Raw genomic sequence first — 21,679 nt, forward strand, 5'->3', positions numbered from 1 at the left:
TTCCATATTTTTATAAACCTAATTTCCTTGGTTTCCTGACACATGAAGGCCAGCATGCGAGTCGATAGCCTGGATGTGGGTGGCAGGGATTACAACGAGCCTTGTTTGTCGGAGACGCGAAAGAATGACCTTTTGGTATTTTGTATTTTGTAAAGAGGGGGATGCAAGTCCCGAGACTTTTCAAGTTTGTATGGAAGGCCTGTGTGAATGAATCTCATCTGTCAGTCAGTCAGCCAGCCCAGACCAGGCCAGAAGGGTGGGAAGACGTGATCATGTTATCATATTTCGTTATGAATTGCTCACAAGTCAATCAGTTGGTCAGTCAGACGAGGAAGAAGGTTTTTATCATCATGAAGGCAATCATTGTCGGTTAACAAGAATAAACACGCTGAAGCCGAGGGGCGGGGATGGCAGCAGTCACATTTATAAACAAGGCCATTCATCCTTGCCGCGTACCTCTGGCAAAGCAGGCATAATAAAGATTTTTAAAGTAAAAAGAGGAAAAAAAAAAAATCAAATCAAGTCAAAGGTATAGAATATCAGGCTTTGACACACGGTCAAAGGTGCACAACTCAAGGAGATAGGCATAGCTCAATGGGAAGAAGGAGGCGGGAGCGCCATTTGAAGAGGTCTGGACTGAACCAGCCTCAAGGGGAAAGGTCGGGGGTGTGGGACTCGAAGAGGAAATCGAGTTCTTCCGGAGTCCAGGCTTCTTCGCGCAGGTCTTCGTCGTTGACGACTTGGCGGGTCTTGATGGTGTTGACGCTGAGGGGGCCAAAGCCACGGCGGGAGGAGAGGCTGGAGGAGCTGTGGGAGCTAGTCATGGTGGGGGAGGCTTCGATGGAAGCGGTGCCGGAGCTGAGGTCGCTCATGCTGTGCGAGCGGTTCATGGCAGCCAAGTTGAGGGTCAGGCCCGCGGGCTTGGTGTTTGCCTTGGGCTTGAGGTTGTGGGCCGCGGTCGGGGGCACCAGCGTCAGCGGTGCGACGGTCAAGGAAAGGTTGCGCTTGGCCATGGTTCTTGTGTCTGAGTCGAGAGAGTACTGGAGGGCAGAGCAAACAGGACGGGGCGAGGCAGCCGTTGACGGTCGCTGGATGTCAACTGGAGGTAGCTGAGTGAGAAAATGCCATTCCAGCCGGTGCTCGCCTCACTTGTCCTCGGCCCATGTGTGTGTCTGTGTCTGTGTGTGTATGCGCGTATGTGTGTGAGTGTGTGTGTGTGAGTGTGTGTGCCCCTTCTTGAGATGTGATCGCGTTACGCACAGAGAGGGAGAGAGAGAGAGAGAGAGGGAGGGGTCGCGAGGTTGCGAAGGGGCGAAAGGGATTGGGGGGTTTGTCCGGTTGATCGACCGGGTATACGTCAATGAGTCAATACGTGTGGGGATGGATGCACGTGTGTGTGGGGATTTATATGCAGAAGCTGTATCAAAAGTCAATATATGTAGAGAAAGTTGTTGTAGAGTGTGTGGTGTTGAGGGCAGAGACGTAGAGCTTGATGTATTGTCATTTCATCACAACAGGTGGACATAGCCCGGAAGAATCAGGAGTCACTACCCCCAACACCAGTCCTGTGTTGGGGGGGAAATTGTGGGTCAACTCGGCCACACATACAACATCTATACCTCATACCTATATGTGCTTGAGAAGCATATTCTTCATTGGAATTGTCACACATGTAAAGGTAAATACCCACACTTGACTCTGAATGTCAGAATTTGCCGAGGGTTTGATTACCTGGGAATGGCGTTTGGCTGTCCTCACTCACACATGGACGAAAGACGTAGTCGCATACTGTTGGGGCGACGAGCTTGGCTGATCCAGTACGCGTCTACTCGGACCCTCACACGGATCCACCGTAGCCATCACACGTATGAACAAGAATTGAAGACCCACCAACGCATACAAACCATACGTGTGTGCGATCGCGCTCACACCTGAAGCGAGATTGACCCCATACCGTAGCCCGGCCATGTCCCAGCCTTTTATCCCCAACCTCAAGGGTTTTCAACGGAACTGCGAGAGTGAGGGGGAGAGCTCGGTGTGCAATGAATGAATCGACAATACGTCAAGAGCCAACCTCTCGCTTCAGGCCACAAAGTGTTTGAGAAGCAGCTTGGGGCCTTTGAAAGTACAGAAAGTTGGGGATCGATGGCAAAATGGATCACTGGGCATGGACGTAAGAGGTGCCGAACGTCCCTCTCTCTCTCTCCCCCATGTGTTCTTTTGCTTGCCTCGCTGCCCCTCCTCCCCCCTGGGTGTTGTGATGTAATGTAGAATCATCCCACCTCATCGTGTCCATCCCGTCTACCTCCAATTGTCCTGTTCAAAGGGTGTGTCAAGTTGGGTCGCGGCCCAAAGCCCAATCCCCATGCCAGACATGCTTTCAGCAGAATAGCCAGCCTTGGAACGTGATGAAACAGTCAAACGCCCTGACCAACGACCTCGCCCCAAGCCAAACGCGATTCTTTGCCTTCATCTTCTTTGTATTCTTCTACGATTTTTACGCTTGTTCCTTCACCTTCTCCAACTTTTCCACCGTGTACTTTGCTTTTCCTGTTGCCTTGATCTGCATCAACTTCCGACTTTCTTCATCATCTTCCCTATCCTCTGCCGTATCTCGAGTCCGAGCCAAAGGAACGGCACAGCGCGGAGCTGACCAATTGACATGTGACATGCTTTGATGAAATAAAACTGACAGCCCAGATCCAGGCCCGCCCCCTCGAATTGCCAAGCTCAACCGTCAGCGCCGTGTAATCCTTTGGTCGACATGAGTGAGCCGGTTCGGTTAATGCAACACAGCCTCCGCCTACGTCCGCCTACGCCCGCCCACGTGCAACGCGGAGAGAACAAGCTTCGCTGTGCCAGAGAAAGCTCATGAATCCCTGCGCGCTCACCCCCTCTGGATTGCAATCGGCACTGCGTGGCACACCTCGAGGAACGGTCGTGACTGCAGACTTTAGTGGCACGGTTGTCGGAATCAAGCCTTCTTGACGACAAGAACATGATACGCCCCCATCTCCAAACAGGGCCTGGAGGGGCATCAATTCCCTGCTGCTCGCGCCTCCTCCCGTTTCCAGAGCAAACACACTTCAGCTGCGCCGTTACCAAGTCCCTTGATTCCAAAATCAGCTCCCCATGCAAACCTCCGACTGACGCGCGTTACGAATCTCTCGATCGCTCTCTCAATCTCTCGCTCTCTCGCTCTCTCGCTCTCTCTCTCTCTCTCTCTCGCTCTCGCTCTCTCGCTCTCTCTCCCTCCCTCTCAAGCTCTCGATCTCGCTCTATCTCTCTAAAGCTCTCTCTCTCTCTCTCTCGATCTCTCGATCTCAATTTCTGTCTGGTTTCTTCAAGATTATATTCGCTACCCACAATTATGTCATGTGTGTGTATAGATTCTACTTGAGGCACTTCTACACAATTTTATGGTCCTCCGACGAGTTCTGCGGCTGCTCGCTCCTCACTGAGACACGCAGCTGTTCTACCGTATTGAGATGGGCTTTGTGGTTGCTGCGATCTGCGCCGCCAAAGAAGTTGTTGGGGTGGCTTATGTGTGTGCATTGTCCTGCGCGATGGGAGGTGAGTGCATCGAATTGATTTGGTTGAAGGAAGGAATAAGCTTCTCATGGAAATTGGGGGCCAGCGATGGCCCCTAGCGACGCATCTTCGCATCACACTGTCAAGCGTCAATACCACGGCTGCCGCGCCTTGTAATTTTCTGCCCGGCTCGCTCCAACCGCTCCTTCTTCACCCAGGTCCCTTTTGTTCGGAGGAAATGAGGGTTCAAGTTCAAGGGTCGTACTGCGACCCTCCTGAAGGGTGAAAAGAGAAAAAACACAAAGCTTCCCCGACCAACTCAAAGGTGCATCCACTCCTCCCTCGCATCAGACCACCCCAACTACCTACCTACACACACACACACACACACACACACACACACACAGAGTTTGTCATCACCCTTCTTCTCAAGCAAGGCAAGCCCCTACGGGCTTGGGGGGACCAACCAGCCTTCGGTCGAAAGGGCTTTGCGTTCCAAATGACGAGGGTTCAGCCCCAAGCCCAGCTTGCCAGAAGGGCTCACGCACGTGTGAGTCAGCTTTTCAAGACAAAGATCCGGCTGCTATAGAGTACGCACACTCGCCCAGGCAGAATATTCCTAAATGCTATCACTCTTGGCCCACCGGAGCCCGAGCTGGAGTGCGTGCCCGTGCGGAAAAATGTTCACCCGTCATGAAACCGAATGAAGCGCCGGCGACCACAAGTGGCCAAGCTTCATGTCGATTCGGCAGAACACGAGCCATGCCCTCTACACCCCAACGAGCAGCAACCCCACCGTGCGACCTCTCGACCTATGAACAGCCCAACATACCCAGCCTGTGATTGCGCACAACAAACTTCAAAACGCCTCGACATGATGCCGCCCAGTTGCCTGAATTGTCAGCTGAAACCGGATCAGACCCATGCTGACAGCTGACAGCAGCGCAACCACGCTCATTAAACAACTCAATCGCTCAATCAGGTCGTTCTCAATTCTGACTGCAAGAAACGAAACGAGATGGATGAAAGAAAAGAAAGTCTGCTCAGCAGACAGCTCACCACGAAACACCGCGCTCACAGAGACGACGCCACCAAGCCACGATAACAAACTCGTAACAACAGGACCACAACGCCGATCCAGTCGCGTTGACGGAAGCAGCCATGGCACTGCTGGCGCAGAGGGCACAGTCCCTCATGCACAGTGTTGATACCACTAGTCGTCTACCGCCACTGGTGCATCAATCGTCCGGTGGCGGACAAACACGACCGCAGCCTCTAGGTGGCGGGTCCCCGGAAAGTGATCCAAGATCACCATGCGCGCAAGCCGGTGCGTGGTATGGAGCGCCTCGGCGTCCAAAATCAGCTTGCGCAAAGGACTACAGCTAATCAGCATCACGACCTCAAAGTTATGTAGCTGAGACCGGGTAAAATCATCCAAGCCTAGGATTCAGGCACCCCAGTGTAACCCAGCGAGGATAGATGTTTTGCCATGAGATGAAAATGGCTTCATACGCAAATCGGATCGCCGAAGCAGACTGTAAATAAAAAGTTATCAGGCCAGATGGACATACCATCGCGCGGTGGGTCCAGCAGCACAGCGTCATAGCGCCGGCCTTCGTGCTCGCGCGAACGCAATAACCGTCGGCAAAACTCCACGGGGGCTCGATGCACTGTGGCTCGTGATTCGCAGTGATTCAACTCCAGATTGCGCCGCGCCGCCTCCACGAGCGTCCGTTGAATCTCCACTGACAGCACATGAGCAAAAACCTATTTGTTCACACAAACACACAAAAAATTAGCTGAACCTACTCGGCCTAGCGCCCGGCGCATGGAAAAGACAGTGTTTCGTGGCATCACCACAACCAACAACAGCAGCAGCAGTAGCAGCGGTAGGACACATTCGCTCCCTCGTCCATTGCCCCTGCCAGCCTCCGGCTTCCTGAGAAATCAAATCATTCTACGTACCGAACACATGGCCGGCGTATAGGTCCCCGAGCCCGAGTAGAGCTCGAGCAAATTAAGATCTGTACCACCGAATTGACGAGCAACCTCGACCAGCCACTGCATGGTTTGTAGACACATGGGCGCCGATGGGTTGCTAAAAATGGACTCTTCCTGCTGCTGGTATACATCAAGACCGGGCTGCAGCGGGAACCGCTCAAGAACGTGGGTGCGTGGCAGAGCAATACATTGCTTCTTGGCACGGCCCACGATGGTGCCCAAGCCCAGCGCCGTCCGGCAGGCCTCGGCTGCCTCGCGCCAACCGACCTCATCCAGAGGCTCTTCGTACACCAATGCCAGCATGGAGTCATCGGATAACGTCACATGAAAGTTCAGCGAGCGGCAGGACTTGGCGAGTCGGTCATCGCTGGCCAGGTGCTCCAGAAATGCCCGCATGAGCAGCTTGATGCGAGGCGCTGCAATGACAAACTCATCGCCCTCCAGCGCTGTGGCAATGCCATGCTTGCGTCGTGCATAGCGATATGGATGTGATAGCAGCTGAAATAAGCATCGATAGCGGCTGCCGCTCTCTGCTTGCGGAAGAACCTCCAAGCGGGGCCTGTCCCCCACCGCCGTTGTGGCATCAGCTGATCCTTGTCCGACTGAATCCGATGGTCCGGCAGAGGGTAGCGCGCAGTCGGGTACGTGAGGATCAAGATACTCGGCAAAGGCGTGATGCACCTGCGCAACTTTTGCCGCAAGCTCTGTCGTGTCAAAGCACGCCTCCTCCTGATGCCTGGGTGGCATGCTTGTTCGTCTTGCTTGCGTATGCGACTAAGCCAGATTAATAGGCCTTTGACCACCACCCAGAGGGCTACAACTTGACTTGCTGCCAACAGCAAGGCCGTGATGTACAGAAAAGGGAACGGGAGACGCAGGGAGAAGCAGCCAGGGGGGCGGAGGCGGCGGGGCGGGTCGACGAGCACACGAGCAGTTCTCGCAAAAAAAAAAAAAAAAAAAACGAGAAACCAACACGTGACATGATGTGCATTTCTTCATAATTTTCGAGCATTTTTGACTCTTTTTCTGCATCTGATGTGATTTTTTTTAATGTCTGTCTTTGAAGTTCTCGGCCGAATCAACAAGTGTGGTGGTCTGCTCGAGAGGAAGGAGGCGTCTAAAGTTGCACTTCCACTGCGGTTGTGTGAAAACGGCTCGCCGTCGATCAAACACCACAAAAAGGGTGGTTTTGGTGCATCTCTATTCTAGCAGACGTTCGACGACCGTTCGACGTAGGGGTAGTAGTTCAGTCATGAGAGCGTCCAGATGAGGAGGGGGCTCATAGCGAGTGTGCCGTCCTGGAAGCTGGGAAACGTTGCAGGCAGAGCGACGTGATGAGCACAATGCGATTCAAGCCTACAACGCAATCTCGACCCGCGCTCGAAAGGCATTGCAACGAATCGAATTTCTTCATCTTGTTAGCGTCAATTTCGTGCTGGAGCCTGACACATCTCCATTCATGCGCCATGGATGAATAGGCGCCATGAGGCCGGCGCTTTTGAGAAGGATGACGAAGCAAACGCCGACTTTCAATTTGGGGCTACCTTATGCAGCCAATTCAAGGACATTTGCAGCCCAGCACAGGCGCAAAAAAAACTCCACTGCGTTTTTTTCGCAACGCGGCCCAAATCATCAAGATAAAAAATCCACGTTTTTTTAAGATCGAGAAGAAAGACGAAAAGTACATGGCAAGTCAGGCAAGCAATCGGACACATCCACGTAGTGGCATTTTCCTGACACGCACATACACACACGCACGCACGCACGCACACACACGCGCGCGCAGATTGACTCACAGCACTTGCATCACGATATAGGCCATCTCATAGTGCGGGTCGCGGAACGGACGGGGTACAGCTCCGTCATTGCTTTGGACAAGGTACCAAGTGTGGCTCAGTTGGCGCACACTAAACATCTCTTGGACTACGGCATGTCCATTACTGGAAAGGTAACGTTGGCCACGTTGGCCACGTTGACCACGTTGGCTGCGTTGGCGGCCTCCAGACTCATGCGCTCATTCTTGCGGCGTCGGTACTGGCGCTTGTTGATCATGCGGCGCATGTGCGATCGTGCCTCCTCCGGCGAGCGCTCGGAGCGCAGCTGCACTGATTCGCAGGCGCGAAGGATACTGGCACACTCAGAGGCCAGCCGGTCCTCGGCCAGCTGGAGCGGGGTCACACCATCCAAGTTGGGCACCAGCACGAGCAAGGTCAACACCTCCCGGTTGAGCTGAAGCAAGTGTGCCAACATCTGTGGCCAAGTCAACGGACAGGGTTGGGCGGCGGTGAGTTCCAAGCAATGCCCTTGAATGCAAGGCGTAAAAAAAAAACAAAAAAACGAGTACTTTCAACATGAGGGACCAACAGCACTCCCAGCCTACCAGAGGATTTTCTTCACGGGCAGCCAAATGCAGCAGTGATTCTTCGCGGTCGCGAGTGGCGACTAGGAGCGAGGCGGGGACACGGTCCGCAATTTGGGTCACGATCGAGCTTGCGTTTAGTAACACGGCCCAATGAAGAGGCGTTTTGCCCATGTTGTCATGCCCGCCGAGTTCCTCATTATCAGGGCGGACAAAGGTGAGCAACAGGCGCACCACCTCGCCGTGGTTCTGCAGGTCCCAGATCGTGCGATTGTCAGTGAGTAAGGACGCATGCCGCCATATCAGTAACGAGACCACATCCTATTTCGTTGCTCTGCTGCTACTCACGTGAATGCAAGCATAGGACAGAGCAGACATGCCGCTGTGGTCGAGTCGCAGCACGTCCACTTCCAATGGCACAATCTGTTGCACCAACTTGAGCCAGCCTGCACGACGACGCCAAGAGCAGAAGAATCAGGGCAAAAACAAGAATCACAGGAAGAGAAGGTGAGTACAGGGGTCAGCTGGCGTGAAAATTCGAGACGTGGCAACAACAAATGATGTCAGGGATGTGGGTCCAGCCTTCAACCGGCTGGGGTTCCAGATTTGGTGATGCCAAACTAAAGTTCAACTTGAATACACACCTCGGGCCGCGGCGAACATCAGGAGTGTCGTGCCATTTTCGTCACAGGCCGCGACCAAGGTGGACGATCTAAAGAGCGAGCGTGGTGAGTGGTATACCCATGGACGGGCAGGTGAAGTGCCGCGTTGCACGAGAAGAGGTGGTGTTTGGGACGGCCACACGCACAGTTGAAAGTCTTCGTTATGATATCCGATGCGGTTGAAACGTTCAAACACCAGCTTGAGATCGTGAATCCTACGCGAACATAAGAGGTGCATGCGTAAGCTAGGCGATCGTGCAGCGAGCATGTGGGCAGGAGCAGACCCGGCAGCAGTTGCTAGAATATCGACCAAGCTTTCACAGGGCCGGGAAACATACGTTTGAGGACTCTGGGGGCTGAGACAAGGGGCCGGGAATGTTCGACTGGCGTCATGGGGAAAGCCCTCCTCAGGTGTGGCGGCTTGGGTAAGGCTCTGAGCAAAGGGCGGCGAAGAGGCGGAGGTGGTGTGTTTGCCCTCGCCTCCATGATGCGAGCCATCAGGGCTTAGAGCTGCATCAGAAATGTGACCACCCGAGGCAGCTTGCATGGAAAAGTCTGTTGGAACGACAAGCAAGCCAACAGACAAGATGCCCATGGTGAGGAAATGGGGCGCCCGTGTTGCTGACGTGGTAGGGGAGGGCGATGCACATGCTCAAGTTTCCAAAGCGCACCAATTTGCATTAGTCCTGGCTCGTCGTCCCGCGTTTTGAGCGGTTCCTGCAATACCCCCATCGCATCAGGCGGTGCGTTGTCATGTGCGAAGAAAAAAGGGTAAGCGGGCGCGGACAGGCGGACGGGGCGGCAGCACGTACAAAGGGGTCGAGGTGGTCCTCTTCCCCGGAGAGTTGGGCATAAGTGAGCTTGCGGGAGCGCCGATTGCGGTGAAGGACGAAGATAAGGACGAGAATGAAGAAGGCCATCAAGCCGGCTGCCACATACAAGAATGTGGTGGGCACGAGGACGCCGTGGTTGACATTGTTGGCGGGGCGGACGGCCTGTTCTGTCTGTGATGAATGGGCAGGGGTGGCGGTGCCGCTGCGTCGGTGGGTGGTGGCTGCACTCAGAGTCCGAGCCATGGTGGAGGAGGAGGCCAGGGGTTTGTCGGTGGGCATGGCTGTGGTGGCATGCGCTTCGGGGAGGGCGGTGGTCCAGCTCGCGGGATCGGAGGTCACCACCGTGATGCAGGGTTGATCGTCGGCGGGGTGTAAGAGGGCGTTTTGCACGTTTGGACACCTTGTCCAGGCGAGAGCACCCAGGCCAGCACGGGTGGTGAGGGGTCGGGCAAGGGCACTCATGTTAAGTTGGACGAGGGTTCGATTGGGGCCCTGATTGTCGAGACGAAAGAGGCGAACTTCTTGGGTGTCGTTGTTGGTGGCAGGGATGCCGAGAGCGAGAAAAGGGTGCCAGGCCGAGGTGGTGAGGGTGATTTGGCCCAGCACCTCGGGGCCCGCATTCTCAAGGGTGGCGAGTGGGGTCTGGGGGTACCAAAAGCCATCGTCGAGCTTGAAGAAGGGGATGACGGAGACCTGGTGAGCGGCGGTGAGGGCAACTCCGACGAGGGCGTTGGTATCGTTGCCAATAAAGGCAACGCCTTGGATTTGACGTTCCAGAGTGGCGCTGGACAGCTTGAGTGTGGAGAAAGGGCCCTTGTGGGTGAGGATGAAGGAGTTGACGTAGATGGCACCGCTGTGGTCAATCCAGGGAAGGTCATGGAGGGACCAGGGGAGGGTTCGCAATTGTTGGTTTGAGTTGTTGAGGTAAAGGAGTTGGCTGACTTGCGTATTGGTGGGGGCGGCCCAATAGCCTGGTGGGAAGAGGGCCGTGGGGCTGGCGCAGGGCAGGGGCTTGGCGTCAAGGGCAAACGCAAACGAGTTGTTGGCGGGCAGATAGGCGGCTGAGATGAGCTGGCCCTGTGAGGTTACGATCACGGGTTGATGGCCGGGGGGCAGGGGCAGGGCACGCTTTTGCAGGCGGCCAGTGTCATGATCGTAGGTGACCGTGGTACCATTGGGGAAGGCGAGGATGCGGAAGTTTGTGGAGGCCGCCACCTGTACGGGCGGCTTCCAAGCACGCGTTGGGAGTTGGGAGGTGGCGGTGACAAGTCCGAGGCCAAGAAGGACAAGCAGTCGCAGTGTGTTGAGGGAGTTTGGGCGGGGCATGTCGCCGAGCCGGTGAAGTTTTGGGTGTGCGGGGGTTTGAGCGAGAAGGGTGGGGGCGTGGGATCCGCACTCTGGGCGGCCCACCAAAGGACAGTCACCGAACGGGCGGCGGATCGACTTGAGCGGGGCGACCGGAGCAGCTGGGAAGGCACGCCGATGAGGAGTCTTTTCTTGCTTTAGGGTTGTTGGGGTGGTCGTCGGGCTGGCTGCCGAATAGCCAGATGGTGAGCGAGGCAGAAACTGATTTGCTCCGGGCCAGGTCAGCTGCCGATTCGTGAGCTGTGCTGGCGGGTATGGGGAGGAGGTGGTGAACTTTCGAGGAGGGATGATGGATCTGTCGCGTCGAGGGATGTGGATCGTGTTGCTGCGGTGATGAAATTGGATCCAGGCATGGCCACACCGACACGACAGGGATGGTGGAGGGTGTACGGAGAAGAAGAAAGGCCGGTCCAAGGCTGCTTGTTGGATGATCAAAAGGGCTTCACCAGAGATGCACCAGTCAGTGTCACAGAGAGATAGAGAGAGATAGAGAGAGATAGAGAGATAGAGAGAGATAGAGAGGGTGGTGTAACCGTCGAGCGACATGGGGTAACAAGAAGATCAAGAAGATCAAGCGATGGAGGTTTCTTTGTCTGCGTCCCGTTCAAAAAGAGGAGGGGAGGGAGAGGGAGTCGAGCAAGAATAGAAAAAGAGGGGTGAGCGCGTCGGAAAGCAGGGACCGCGTCCCACGACCGCGTCTTGCGGACGATGGCGACTGCAGTCGTCTGTCGCGCTCAACTTGCATGCAAGCACGCAATGTACACGCCAAGGGTACAATGGTTGAACAGGCAAAAAATGGTTAAAATCAATAGTGAAAACTTGAGGCCATCTGTGTTGAGCCCGACGACTTTTAGCAGGTCTGGAAACGGCGAGGGAGAGTGTGGCGCCCACAAATTCGTCACTGTTTCCAGGCGGTTGGTGTGGGTTGTCGGGGAGAGAGGTCTGAGGACTGCTTGTGGGGTGGTGTGGGTTAGCTGATGAAGTTAATGGGGGTAATGACGTGTTTTCAAAACTTCGCGACCATGTTTGGTCAAGGAAGTCGGTACCACCCCACGAAATATGGGCTCGGCCCACATGAGTCACGTGGGGCAGGTCGTATGCGTGGGTTCATGTGCTTGAACAAAAGAACAGCCCGTGTTGATCTGTGTGGTCTGGCCCAGGTCAACGTGTGGCTTGATTCTAAGGATAGTAAGCTTGGCGCAGCTTTGGTGTGTGGACCCAATCTTAGATAGGTATGGGACCCGTGACATGATGACATTCCGTGTGTCATCCGATCTTCTCCAAACATGAAGATGATGAGAGAGTTTGAGAGAGTTTGAGAGAGTTTGAGAGAGTTTGAGAGAGTTTGAGAGAGTTTGAGAGAGTTTGAGAGGATTTGAGAGGGTTTGAGAGGGTTTGAGAGAGTTTGAGAGAGTTTGAGAAAGTTTCAACAAGGGTTGAACAAATTTGAGAGATCATGAGAACATGAGTAGGAGCGCAAGGGCAAGCCAAAAGAAAAAAGAAACGATCAAAACATGAAACGGCAGCGCCGAACGGGCGGGTCTCAGTCTGGCTTGAAGGCACCCCCGCGCGCGCATGTGCGTGTACCTGGCACGGCAAACCTCATCCCTGCTCGGTTTGAATCAACAGCAGAGCAGGTGCTGGGGGGCTTGCCTTTGTCAATGGAGGATGGCACCCGTTCATACTTCGTCGTGAAGGTAAAGGGGCGCTTGCATCGACATCCCATAGCCGTGACCGCCGGCGCGACGGCACACACGGGGGCCAACCCTGCACCACAAGGGCCTCATCGTCTCTGCCAGATCCAGATGCGTTGCATGCCAAGACGTGCCCGGTCGTCGAGCCCGGTCGTCGATTGCCATTTCGGGGATCTCGAGGCATGCATTCCTTGATTGATGCGCCATTAGGGGCTTTACTGCGTCAGGCAGTCCGCGCCCTCTTTCTACCCGCACACACACACACACGCACACTCTCCCTCTCTGCGTGTGTGTGTGTGTGTGTGTGTGTGTGTGTGTGTGTGTGTGTGTGCGCGTGTGTCAATCGATTCACACACTCGCTCGCCGTCGCCGTCGCCGTCGCCGTCGCCGTCGCCGACACACAGACACACACAGACACACACAGACACACAGTCTCTGTCTCTCTCTCCATCTCATCTTGGGGCATGTCCCGCTTTCGGGGGATTAGAGTCGCCTCTCTGCGACTGTCGCTTTTGACGTAACTGTCTCTCTTCATGTCCCCCTTTGGCATCAAAACCTCTTTTTACGACAGTGCGTACCAACACATCTCTCAATTCCATTGCATCTCCACCTTGATCAAACCCACACTTTGATACTCTCTCTGACACTGACGCTGACATTCTCATCCCCTCTACCCTAAACAGGCACTCTAACCACACTCTCTTCATCAACACCCACATCCACCTCAAACCTCTGCTTGCACTTTTTCCCCACGCGCGGATCCGTTTGCGCGCTTCTCTCTCTCTCTCTCTCTCTCTCTCTCTCTCTCTCTCTCTCTCTCTCTCTCGTTCTCTCTCTCTCTCTCGTTCGTGCGCGCGCTTCTGGCTGTGCGCGCTCGGTCTGGGTCAAGAGGCCGGTCTGGCAACTCGAGACGTCGGGTATCACCTTCACCGCCAAGCCCACATCGCAGTGCTCGGGTTTCTTCACCTCACCCCATCTCTCCATCGGGAGGAGGGGCCACTCGCGTTCGCGTGTGTGTGCGTTCGTTCGTGTGTGTGTCGTGTTCCTTGAAGATCCCGCTGGCACTCGCTGCCCTCAAGATCAGGTACGCAAGCCGCTCGGCACCCGCTACTGGCCCCTGGCTCCTCCATCCAGGCACTGCCTGCCTTTTCTACCTCTCTTTTCCGCCCCTGCATTTATGGCCGCTGCCCTTTTGGCTCGCATTCCACACACACAAACACACACAGAGACATTGCGCTTGTGTTTCACACACGGCAGCGCGCCTGCCATGCCTTTGATGTCCTGTGCGACCTGCTGCCTTGCCCAAACTTTGCATGTACCCTCTATACACCCGTCAAGCATGGGTGCTTTCCGAAAAATTCCATTTCCAACCTGTCCCCCTTGGTGCCGCTGCCGTTTTTTTTTTGTTTTTTTTTTTATGTGTGTGTGTGTGTGTGTGTGTGGCAGTGGTGGAGGTAACATGTTGTCCGGCATCATGTTATCCGGCATCAGATCACCGCATCCAACGAGTCACACCGAGTTTAGTTTTCCATCATGCTTCTCTTTTGGCAGCCCGTTTATCTTCCTTCTTTGTAACCCCCCTTTCTTTCTTTCTTTCTTTCTTTCTTTCTTTCTTTCTTTCTTTTTTTTTTTTTTCCTTTTGGCACACGCTCGTCTGTTCTCTTCATCTACAGAGAGACGGGAGTGACTTGAGGCTCACACCACAGCCACCGAGGCATAGAGAGGCCAGTGCATTAAGACACCAAGTCACCGACACGAAAACAGAAATGCATGCAAACACTTGATTGACAGAGATGCGCGCGAGTCGACGTTTTCTCACTCACTGCTCGGCTTGATGACGGCAATGATAGGCCAAGGACCCACTTGCAACACACAACAAGTTTCAACCACACATTCAAGAGTACTTTCCGACGCACCAACTGCACCAACAGAGACAAAGGTTGAGCACAGTGCTGGTGACGCACGCATTCTGGTTTGGTGGCTCGACACGTGATGCCCGGGAACAAGTTCCGCTTTTCTCGGTCCCCCCACCCAACTGGCGGTGCCTGTAAGCGCACGGCTTTCTTCATCGCTGAAAGGCCGTATTGATTCCAATCGACCCCACATCACCCTTTCCCAAAGTTTGGTACCCCCACCATGACCCGACACCGAGCCGCGCTCATCACGCGCAATGCGTCGCCCGCCCGACAACGGGCTCAATGTTGTCGGCACACTGCCAAACCCAACCCCGCAACCGGCTACTCGCGCCGCTACCGCTGGGCGGCCACAGCCTTGGCAGCCCTCGTCCTTGTGGATATCTGCTCCCTAGCCACCGTGACCGTCAACGCAGCCTGCCCCGAGGGCACCACTCGCTCCAATCTAACCCTCGAAGCTCTGGGCTGGGCCACCTCAACGGCCACCGCCAGGCATGCTGTTGGCGATACTGTCGACATGGATGCCCAGGTCCGGGCATCAGTCGCCGCCTCATCCTCTCCGTCTTCTTCGTCAAGTTCATCAACAGCCAACCCCTCCGGCCAGGCCAGCTCCTCCCAGTCTGCTGCCAATGCTCGGACCTCAGCCATCACCATTGGACCACCGGCCTTTGAGGGTAGCATTGTCGTCATGTCCAACGCCCAGGGTCAACTGGAAGTCTTTGTGCGTACCGCTGGTGCCGGCTCCAACTTTAAGTATGTGCAGACCCTCAGCTGCGACAGCCCCCACTGTTCAGACCCTACCGCCCTGGCCGACCCCATCTTTGTGACCAGCGACTCGGCTTCGGCTGCTCCAACCCCTGTCAGCCTCAACGTATCCAGCACCGCAGCTACGGCGACAACCTTCGCACCCCGATCAACCCCCACGTCGCCCGACGACCTGCCCGCCTTTGATTCAAGCGCCAACGCGCAGCGTCGCCGCAGACGCAGCAAGTCCCAGCGCCGTTCCCTCGTCTCGGAGACTGGTAGTAACACCCTAAATGATTCAGGGGCGGACTCGGATTATGCTTCGACTGTTGCCACGCCTGGTGCCAAGCAGGACCAGCCATCTTCTTCTCAGCTGCCAGCACACTCATACAGCAACAGCAACAGCAACAGCCAAGACAACGACAGCGACGCCAATGACAACGACTTTTTGGAGGAGGAGTATGAGGAGTACGGTGGGTTTGTCGCCAATGTCGCCGACCGCGACCCAAGCCATGGCTCTGTCGACGACGGCAACGACGACGGCGCGGACGACCAGGAAGCAGCCAAAACTCACATTTTCAATTTCAACGGCAACGACACCAATACCATCTCTGGCAAGGGCGCCATCGACAGCAAACCTGCAGATGATGTTGCCGGCCGCGGCTCGTTGGGCAGCCAAGGCGACGACGACCTCAATTCCGATGACGCGGACGTTGATGTGGATGTCGACGGTGACGGTATAGGCGATGGCGGCAATATTCGCGGCGGCAGCGCTGGGGATGTTGTGCCAGAGGAGGACACCCGTTGTGAGACGCGGCGCAGCTCGGTCCTTTCTCATCGCGACCTCTGGGTGCGCTCCAGTAGTGACCCAACCGTCGCCTTTTTCTCCTGGAACGCCTCAGCTAGCCGCTATACCTTTGTGCAAGCTGTCTATCTCGGTGGCCTTCAACCCCAGAACCACTTTGCCGATTTTGTCAGCGACACGGCCGCATCCGAGCTCTACATGGCGGTGGGCGCTGCCACCGCCGGTGAACGCATGACCGGCCTCGTCGGCTTGTATGCCCAGCTCTCCACCACATGGCGCTTCGTTGCTTTTATCCATCCCCTTGAAGACTCATTTGACTACCAGCAGTTTGGACTGGCCCTCGCCGTCACCACGGATCGACTCTTTGTGGCATCACTGGAAGAGGCCAGCCCCAATCAGCCTTGCAACGTGTCCCGGCTCTACCACTTTTCACTCTCCACCACGGCGCTTGGCGAGACGAGCGCCATCCAGCGCGAGCGCCTGAGCATCCCGGGTATCATTCAGGCGCTGGCCGCTACAGACCGCTTTTTGACCGTTCTCACCGATCTCAACGAGTGTTACTTGTACGGCATCACCAACGAACTCTTATTTAGTGTCACGCTCGAACCTCTGCTCCCCTCTCACCTGCACCACGTGCAACTAAGCAACACCCACTTGGCCGTGGTGCAGTCGGCTGCGGAATCCACGCAACTCCTTGTGGGTACCCTCTTCGCCTTGCCCGAGTTGGCCAGCGCGGGCTCGGCGCTCATCTCAGACGCCAAGGGATACCTCCGTGCTCCCGGCTATGCCACGTTTGCTTTGGGTCCCTACTCTCTCCTAGCTCCGGCCCTCATGCCCAACAGCAACGTCGATCCCATCTACGAGCTCTGTCTCACTACTTGCTGGGAAACCGATGACGAGGAGGACGGCACCGACGGCGAAGAGGACGGAAGCGATTGGGAAGATTCGAGCACAGCCCGACCAACCATCCCCAGTCCCACGAGCACGGTGCAAGGCACTCAGGGATCGTCATTCTTCCACGATACCGGGGTGGTTATCCTGGGTGCAGCCGTCACCTTGGCCGTTTTGATCCTGGGTGCCGTGGCTTTGTCTTTGTCCTTGCGTCGCCGGCGCTTGCATGGCTTTGAGTATAGCGATACCGGCGAAGAGGACGACGAGTTGTACTTTTTCACCAAAGTGGGCTCGGATCAAGACGTGAATTCCGATCTTCCCTCTACAGCCCCCGCACCGCCTCCGCACCACAGCGTCCATCACCAGCCTGGCAACGCTTGGGAAACCTCGCTCGACGGGTACGCCTATAATGTCGCCGTGCTTGCACGCCCAAATCCATGGATCGCATGCCCTGTCATAATCCCCCCCCCTCCCCGTTTTGTTGCGTTATTTGCATACACCACATTTGTTTCCTTACCATATGATGCACGTAGGGGCTCTTTTGATCCATGGGAAAATGCCAGTGGTCGATTCGATTCGGGCCCTTCTGAAGCGCATGATGATGATGCCGTAGCCGGCGCTCAATCGGCACCTGAAAAGCTACCGCCAACTAAACGACACACGGCTATGGAGAAGCTTGTGTTCAACCAGGCCGTGTCCAACGGCGACATTCAGCGTGTTGCAAAACTCGTGAATGGCGATCGCACGCTCTTGTGGGAGTACTTGGATTCCAGCGGCCAAACCTGTTTTATTCGTGCCATTCTCATGGTGAGTGCCGTGCTGATGGAAACCCTGCGCTTGTGTCCAACGAGCGGAAGTTGGCCTGGCCTTGATGATTCATTTGTTTTCTCGTGTGCTAGGCTCAGCGAGAGATGCTTCAGGCCCTGTTGGAGATGGCGGCTGAGTATGCCGAACTTTGCCTCAGCCGTGAGGACGTGACAGGCAAGAATGCCATGCATGTAAGTTTCTCTTGGTCTACCGCGAGTAGATGTGGGTGGTGCAGCAAGGTGACCCATGCATGCTTGGTTGTCCTTTGAGGTTGTGTGGGTTGACGAGCAAGGTGGAGCTTTGTACTGACCCCTTGGTCCTGACTTGGTGGTAGTGGGCCATCTGCGTGAGCGATGAGGAGGTTGTTGAGTTGCTTGCCAATGTGAGCCCTCACCTTTTGGTGTCCAAGACGAGCACCAACGGCGACACGGTCCTTCATCTGCTAGGCCGCGAAGACAACATTGAGGTTTGTGTCCACGCACGTCTGTTTCAGTGCACGCATTTCTTCCTTCGATTGATGTCTGGGTCCGGCTGGAGAGCGAGCCATGCAAAAAGATTTGTTCACGTCAATCTCTTTCTCTCCTCTTTGGGGCCGTGTAGATGTTGCGCTTTACGAGCAAATTGCGTTCTGGTTTGGTGGAGATGCGAATTATGGATATTAACGACAGCAACAAAACGCCACATGAGGTTGCTCAAGATGCGGGTGCTGTCGATACGCCCGCAGCCTTGCTTGAGCTGTTTCGGAAAACCATTCGGCCCAAGGAGACGAGTCTGGATGCGGTGAGCGCTGGGACACCACAGCTTGTTGGGGCCTGGCAGCCGGGAAAGGCGTCGAACGGCTTTGGGAGAGTTGATTCTGGGTATTCTGGATGACGTTGCGTCTGACTCACATTTTTCCTTGGCGGCGCTTGATTGATTTTTTTTTTTGTTTAAACCCATAGCGCAAGCGAATGCAGCGCACGCTGGCACAACGGCTGTATCGTGTGCGGTTCAACAAGAAAACAACGGGCCCCGGGGCTACATCTCCGGATAGCGTGAACGGGGTGTCACCTGACTTGAAGCTGGATCGGCTTGGTGTGGCGTCGTCGTCCTCCTGGGCTCCTGCGCCGGGCACGCTAGGGTTGGATTCTGCTCAACAGTATGTGAGTGGCAAGCAAGCTCAGTACGACTTTTGTGATCCGTTCCTCAGCAATCCGATGGAACCCGAACACTTAGTGCTGGATGAGCATCTTCTTGATTCGGCCACCATGGCGTTTGAGCCATCCTCCAGCCTGAGGGCTGGGGTGTTGTTTTCGGATGAGCAACTGACCGCGGCTTCTCACGCCTAAGGCGGTCGTGCGCGTTGTCGTTTTGTGTGGGCCATCAGGGGCTTGCCTTGTAGTTGTGTGTGTGTGTGTGTGTGTGTGTTTTGCTGTTCTCTTTTGTGACGCAGCTTGTTTTCTTAGGACAGGGGCAGGCTTTTGCAGCGCGCTCCTACTTGCATATGCATCGTGTCTCCTTGGCACCTTTGCTCTTTAGGCAAGGCGTTTGTGTGATTTGTGATTTATGGTTTGTGGTTCATTTATCTCCTTCCAGCGCGCCCTGATCTCGCTTGGTCGTTTTATGCGGCGGTGAGGTTTACTCTTTCTGCCGTTTCTGGGGGAGAGGGCGGGCGCGTTGATCGGCCACTGCTTGATTGTCTTGGCCGGTCTTGTTGGCGTCGATTGTGTGGTTGTTGGCATGTGAGCTTGTTTGATCTAGCCTTTTTCTTTCTGAGTCAGCTTTTCATTTCAGTCAATGTATTCTTGGTTTTTTCCTTTTGGACTATTGCGTGTTGTTTGCAGCGGCATGTTGGCGCTGGCAGATTTTTGTCTTGTCGATAGAGCGCAGATCTTTGTTCTTCTTCATCATTCATCTACCTTTTTCCAATGCCCTTTTTTTTTTCTCTTTTTTCTTTTCTTGTTGCTCTTGGATGGGTCGGTGAATCCAATTGAGCCCAGCAAAGGGGAGAGTCTTGATGCGTGCTTTGTTATCTCGGGAGCCCAAGCCGCGGACGGACTGTCTTGAGGATGATGCACTTCGCATGATTGATGCGCCCAGCGTGGCGCGTCGTCAGCTGTCAAAACGCGAGACCGCCACACACGGTTTATGGTGCGGCACTTGGCACTCGAGAGGTGTGACGTCAGACCTTCGACTGTGGGTGGAAAGGGTCATCAGGGTGTGTGAAGGAAAGCGATGAGGTACGTATGGAAAGGAATGGAAAAGTAGAGATTGAGTCATGTGCTTTGACCATTTCTGGGATAGTCCACGGGTATGGGAGAGGACCACAGGCAATCGCAGAATCAACCGTCTCGGCCGTTCCGAGCCCCCTCTCGCGCGCGCGTAGAGAGAAGGGAGAGAGGAGAGGGAGAGAGAGCGGGGAGTTTGAGGGAGTTTAAGAGTTTGAGAGGAGAGTTTGAGAGAGTTTGAGAGAGTTTGAGAGAGTTTGAGAGAGTTTGAGAGAGTTTGAGAGAGTTTGTGAGAGAGAAAGACTTTGAGGGTTGAGAGGGCCCAGGCCAATTATTCGAATAGGGGTGATTGCAGTCGCGTGACGGTTTTCCGGAGCAGGTCAGTGTGAGCTGATTTTTTTCATGACAGGAGTGAGGACCTGTGTTTTGTGCAGAAGTGGCAGCCGTGAATGACGCGCATGTAGGGCGAAGCAGGGTGAGTCCGGGGGCTCGAGAACAAGGGTGCATGTGTCTGCCTTGGACATGGACATTGACGTCACGGCGTCTTGTCACTCCAGAAGGATGAGAGTCGAGGGATCGAAAGAGATTGAAAGAGATTGAGAGAGATTGAGAGAGATTGAGAGAGATTGAGAGAGATTGAGAGAGATTGAGAGATTGAAAGAGAGATTGAGAGAGATTGAGAGGGATTGAGAGAGATTGAGAGATTGAAAGAGAGATTTAGAGATTTAGAGTGAGATTGAGAGGGATTGAGAGAGATTGAGAGGGATTGAGAGAGATTGAGAGAGATTGAGAGAGATTGAGAGAGATTGAGAGAGATAGAAGGAGAGACGTCCAGACAGAGAGTGGAGGTGTTGCAGAACTCGCAGTCGGGTCCCCCCTTTTCAGACATTTCGGGGTATGGATGAGCTCAGAATCTGCCAGACATATAAGCGCGCGAGAGCGAGAGCGACAGAAGGGGTGTGATAAAGGGTCCTTGCTATGAATGCGTGCGTGAGTGTGTGCGTGTGTGTGTGTTCAAGCAGTCAACGCTGTTGGTGTCGAGTGACGTCGAAAACCTTTGGGGAGGGGGGGTTGGGTTAAGACGAAAAAAGGGAAAAAAGGAAAAGAGCAACAGTGAGCAGAAGAGCAGGTGAGAGAGAAGAGGAGAGAAGAGGAGGAGAGGAGAGAGGAGAGAGGAGAGAGGAAAGACGAGGAGAGGAGAGACGAGAGGAGCGGAGAGAGTCGAAGAGAGAGAGAGAGAGAGAGAGCCGAAGAGAGAGAGTCGAGGAGAGCACAAAGAAATCTCTTCCACCATCTCTCTCTCTCTCTCTCTCTGTGTGAGTCTCACATTTTTCTCTGCAGCAGGACGTGTGTGGTAAGTGCAACACTAACGCTTTGCTTTGCTTTGCTTGACACACACGTATATAAATGGCAGCGCCCCTGTGTGGTTGTGGTGGTGTTTTGGTATTGGATTGATGAGGAGGGAGGGGAGGGGGATCCTCGCGTTGGGGTTGGAGCAACGTGCATTTGGATCGGGTGCAGGCTTTGAACCTGCAGAGGTGAAAGGATTGGCATTTGAGGTTTTTTTTTTTTTTTTTTTGGCAGCGGGGCTTGTTTAATATGGCAGCCGGTGATCTGCGAACAGATCAGTCGCACAGATACACGCGAGCATGCGTTTGCGCACACGCGTGCGCTCTCAAACACACGGCCACACACGGCCACACACGGCCACACACACACACACACACACACACACACACAGGATCAAGAGTGAAGCGCGCACCACATACTCTCCCTTCCCTTGTCTTATATCATCTTGTGCCTCGCTGCCTGGTTCGCTCCCAAGCTCTCTGATCAACTTGTTTCTCATGTCTGGTGCATAATGATC

The 21,679-nt window shown here is 54.8% G+C and overlaps 4 protein-coding genes across 4 annotated transcripts; 1 reads left to right on the forward strand and 3 right to left on the reverse strand.

The window, feature by feature from the left end:
- Window positions 1–300: 300 nt before the first annotated feature.
- MONBRDRAFT_38204 (uncharacterized protein) lies at window positions 301–1,014 on the reverse strand. Its single transcript, XM_001748221.1, has one exon. The coding sequence runs from the start codon at window positions 1,011–1,013 to the stop codon at window positions 648–650; it is 366 nt and encodes a 121-aa protein (XP_001748273.1). The 5' UTR covers window position 1,014; the 3' UTR covers window positions 301–647.
- A 3,730-nt stretch (window positions 1,015–4,744) lies between these two features.
- MONBRDRAFT_10470 (uncharacterized protein) lies at window positions 4,745–6,279 on the reverse strand (the record flags this gene model as incomplete). The annotated part of the gene is made up of 3 exons (XM_001748222.1): window positions 4,745–4,971; window positions 5,103–5,298; window positions 5,497–6,279. The coding sequence occupies 3 exons, from the start codon at window positions 6,277–6,279 to the stop codon at window positions 4,745–4,747; spliced, it is 1,206 nt and encodes a 401-aa protein (XP_001748274.1).
- Window positions 6,280–17,039: 10,760 nt separating this feature from the next.
- Window positions 17,040–19,103, forward strand: MONBRDRAFT_38205 (uncharacterized protein). Its single transcript, XM_001748144.1, has 6 exons — window positions 17,040–17,196; window positions 17,332–17,605; window positions 17,698–17,796; window positions 17,940–18,071; window positions 18,206–18,385; window positions 18,547–19,103. The coding sequence occupies exons 2-6, from the start codon at window positions 17,465–17,467 to the stop codon at window positions 18,931–18,933; spliced, it is 939 nt and encodes a 312-aa protein (XP_001748196.1). The 5' UTR covers window positions 17,040–17,196; window positions 17,332–17,464; the 3' UTR covers window positions 18,934–19,103.
- Window positions 19,104–20,347: 1,244 nt separating this feature from the next.
- Window positions 20,348–20,701, reverse strand: MONBRDRAFT_27782 (uncharacterized protein; the record flags this gene model as incomplete). Its single annotated transcript, XM_001748223.1, has 1 exon — window positions 20,348–20,701. One exon carries the CDS (start codon window positions 20,699–20,701, stop codon window positions 20,348–20,350), a length of 354 nt encoding a protein of 117 aa, XP_001748275.1.
- Between the last annotated feature and the right edge of the window lie 978 nt (window positions 20,702–21,679).

Source organism: Monosiga brevicollis, genomic scaffold (genome assembly GCF_000002865.3).
Source record: "Monosiga brevicollis MX1 MONBRscaffold_21 genomic scaffold, whole genome shotgun sequence".
Lineage (NCBI taxonomy): Eukaryota > Choanoflagellata > Craspedida > Salpingoecidae > Monosiga > Monosiga brevicollis.

Bases quoted from the DNA above. Each gene is read 5' to 3' on its own strand.
- MONBRDRAFT_38205 (XM_001748144.1), top strand. From the start codon at position 17,465: ATGGAGAAGCTTGTGTTCAACCAGGCCGTGTCCAACGGCGACATTCAG. The intron at 17,797-17,939 runs GTAAGTTTCTCT...ACTTGGTGGTAG, and splicing joins CAGGCAAGAATGCCATGCAT to TGGGCCATCTGCGTGAGCGA. The intron at 18,386-18,546 runs GTGAGCGCTGGG...TTAAACCCATAG, and splicing joins AGGAGACGAGTCTGGATGCG to CGCAAGCGAATGCAGCGCAC.
- MONBRDRAFT_38204 (XM_001748221.1), bottom strand. From the start codon at position 1,013: ATGGCCAAGCGCAACCTTTCCTTGACCGTCGCACCGCTGACGCTGGTG.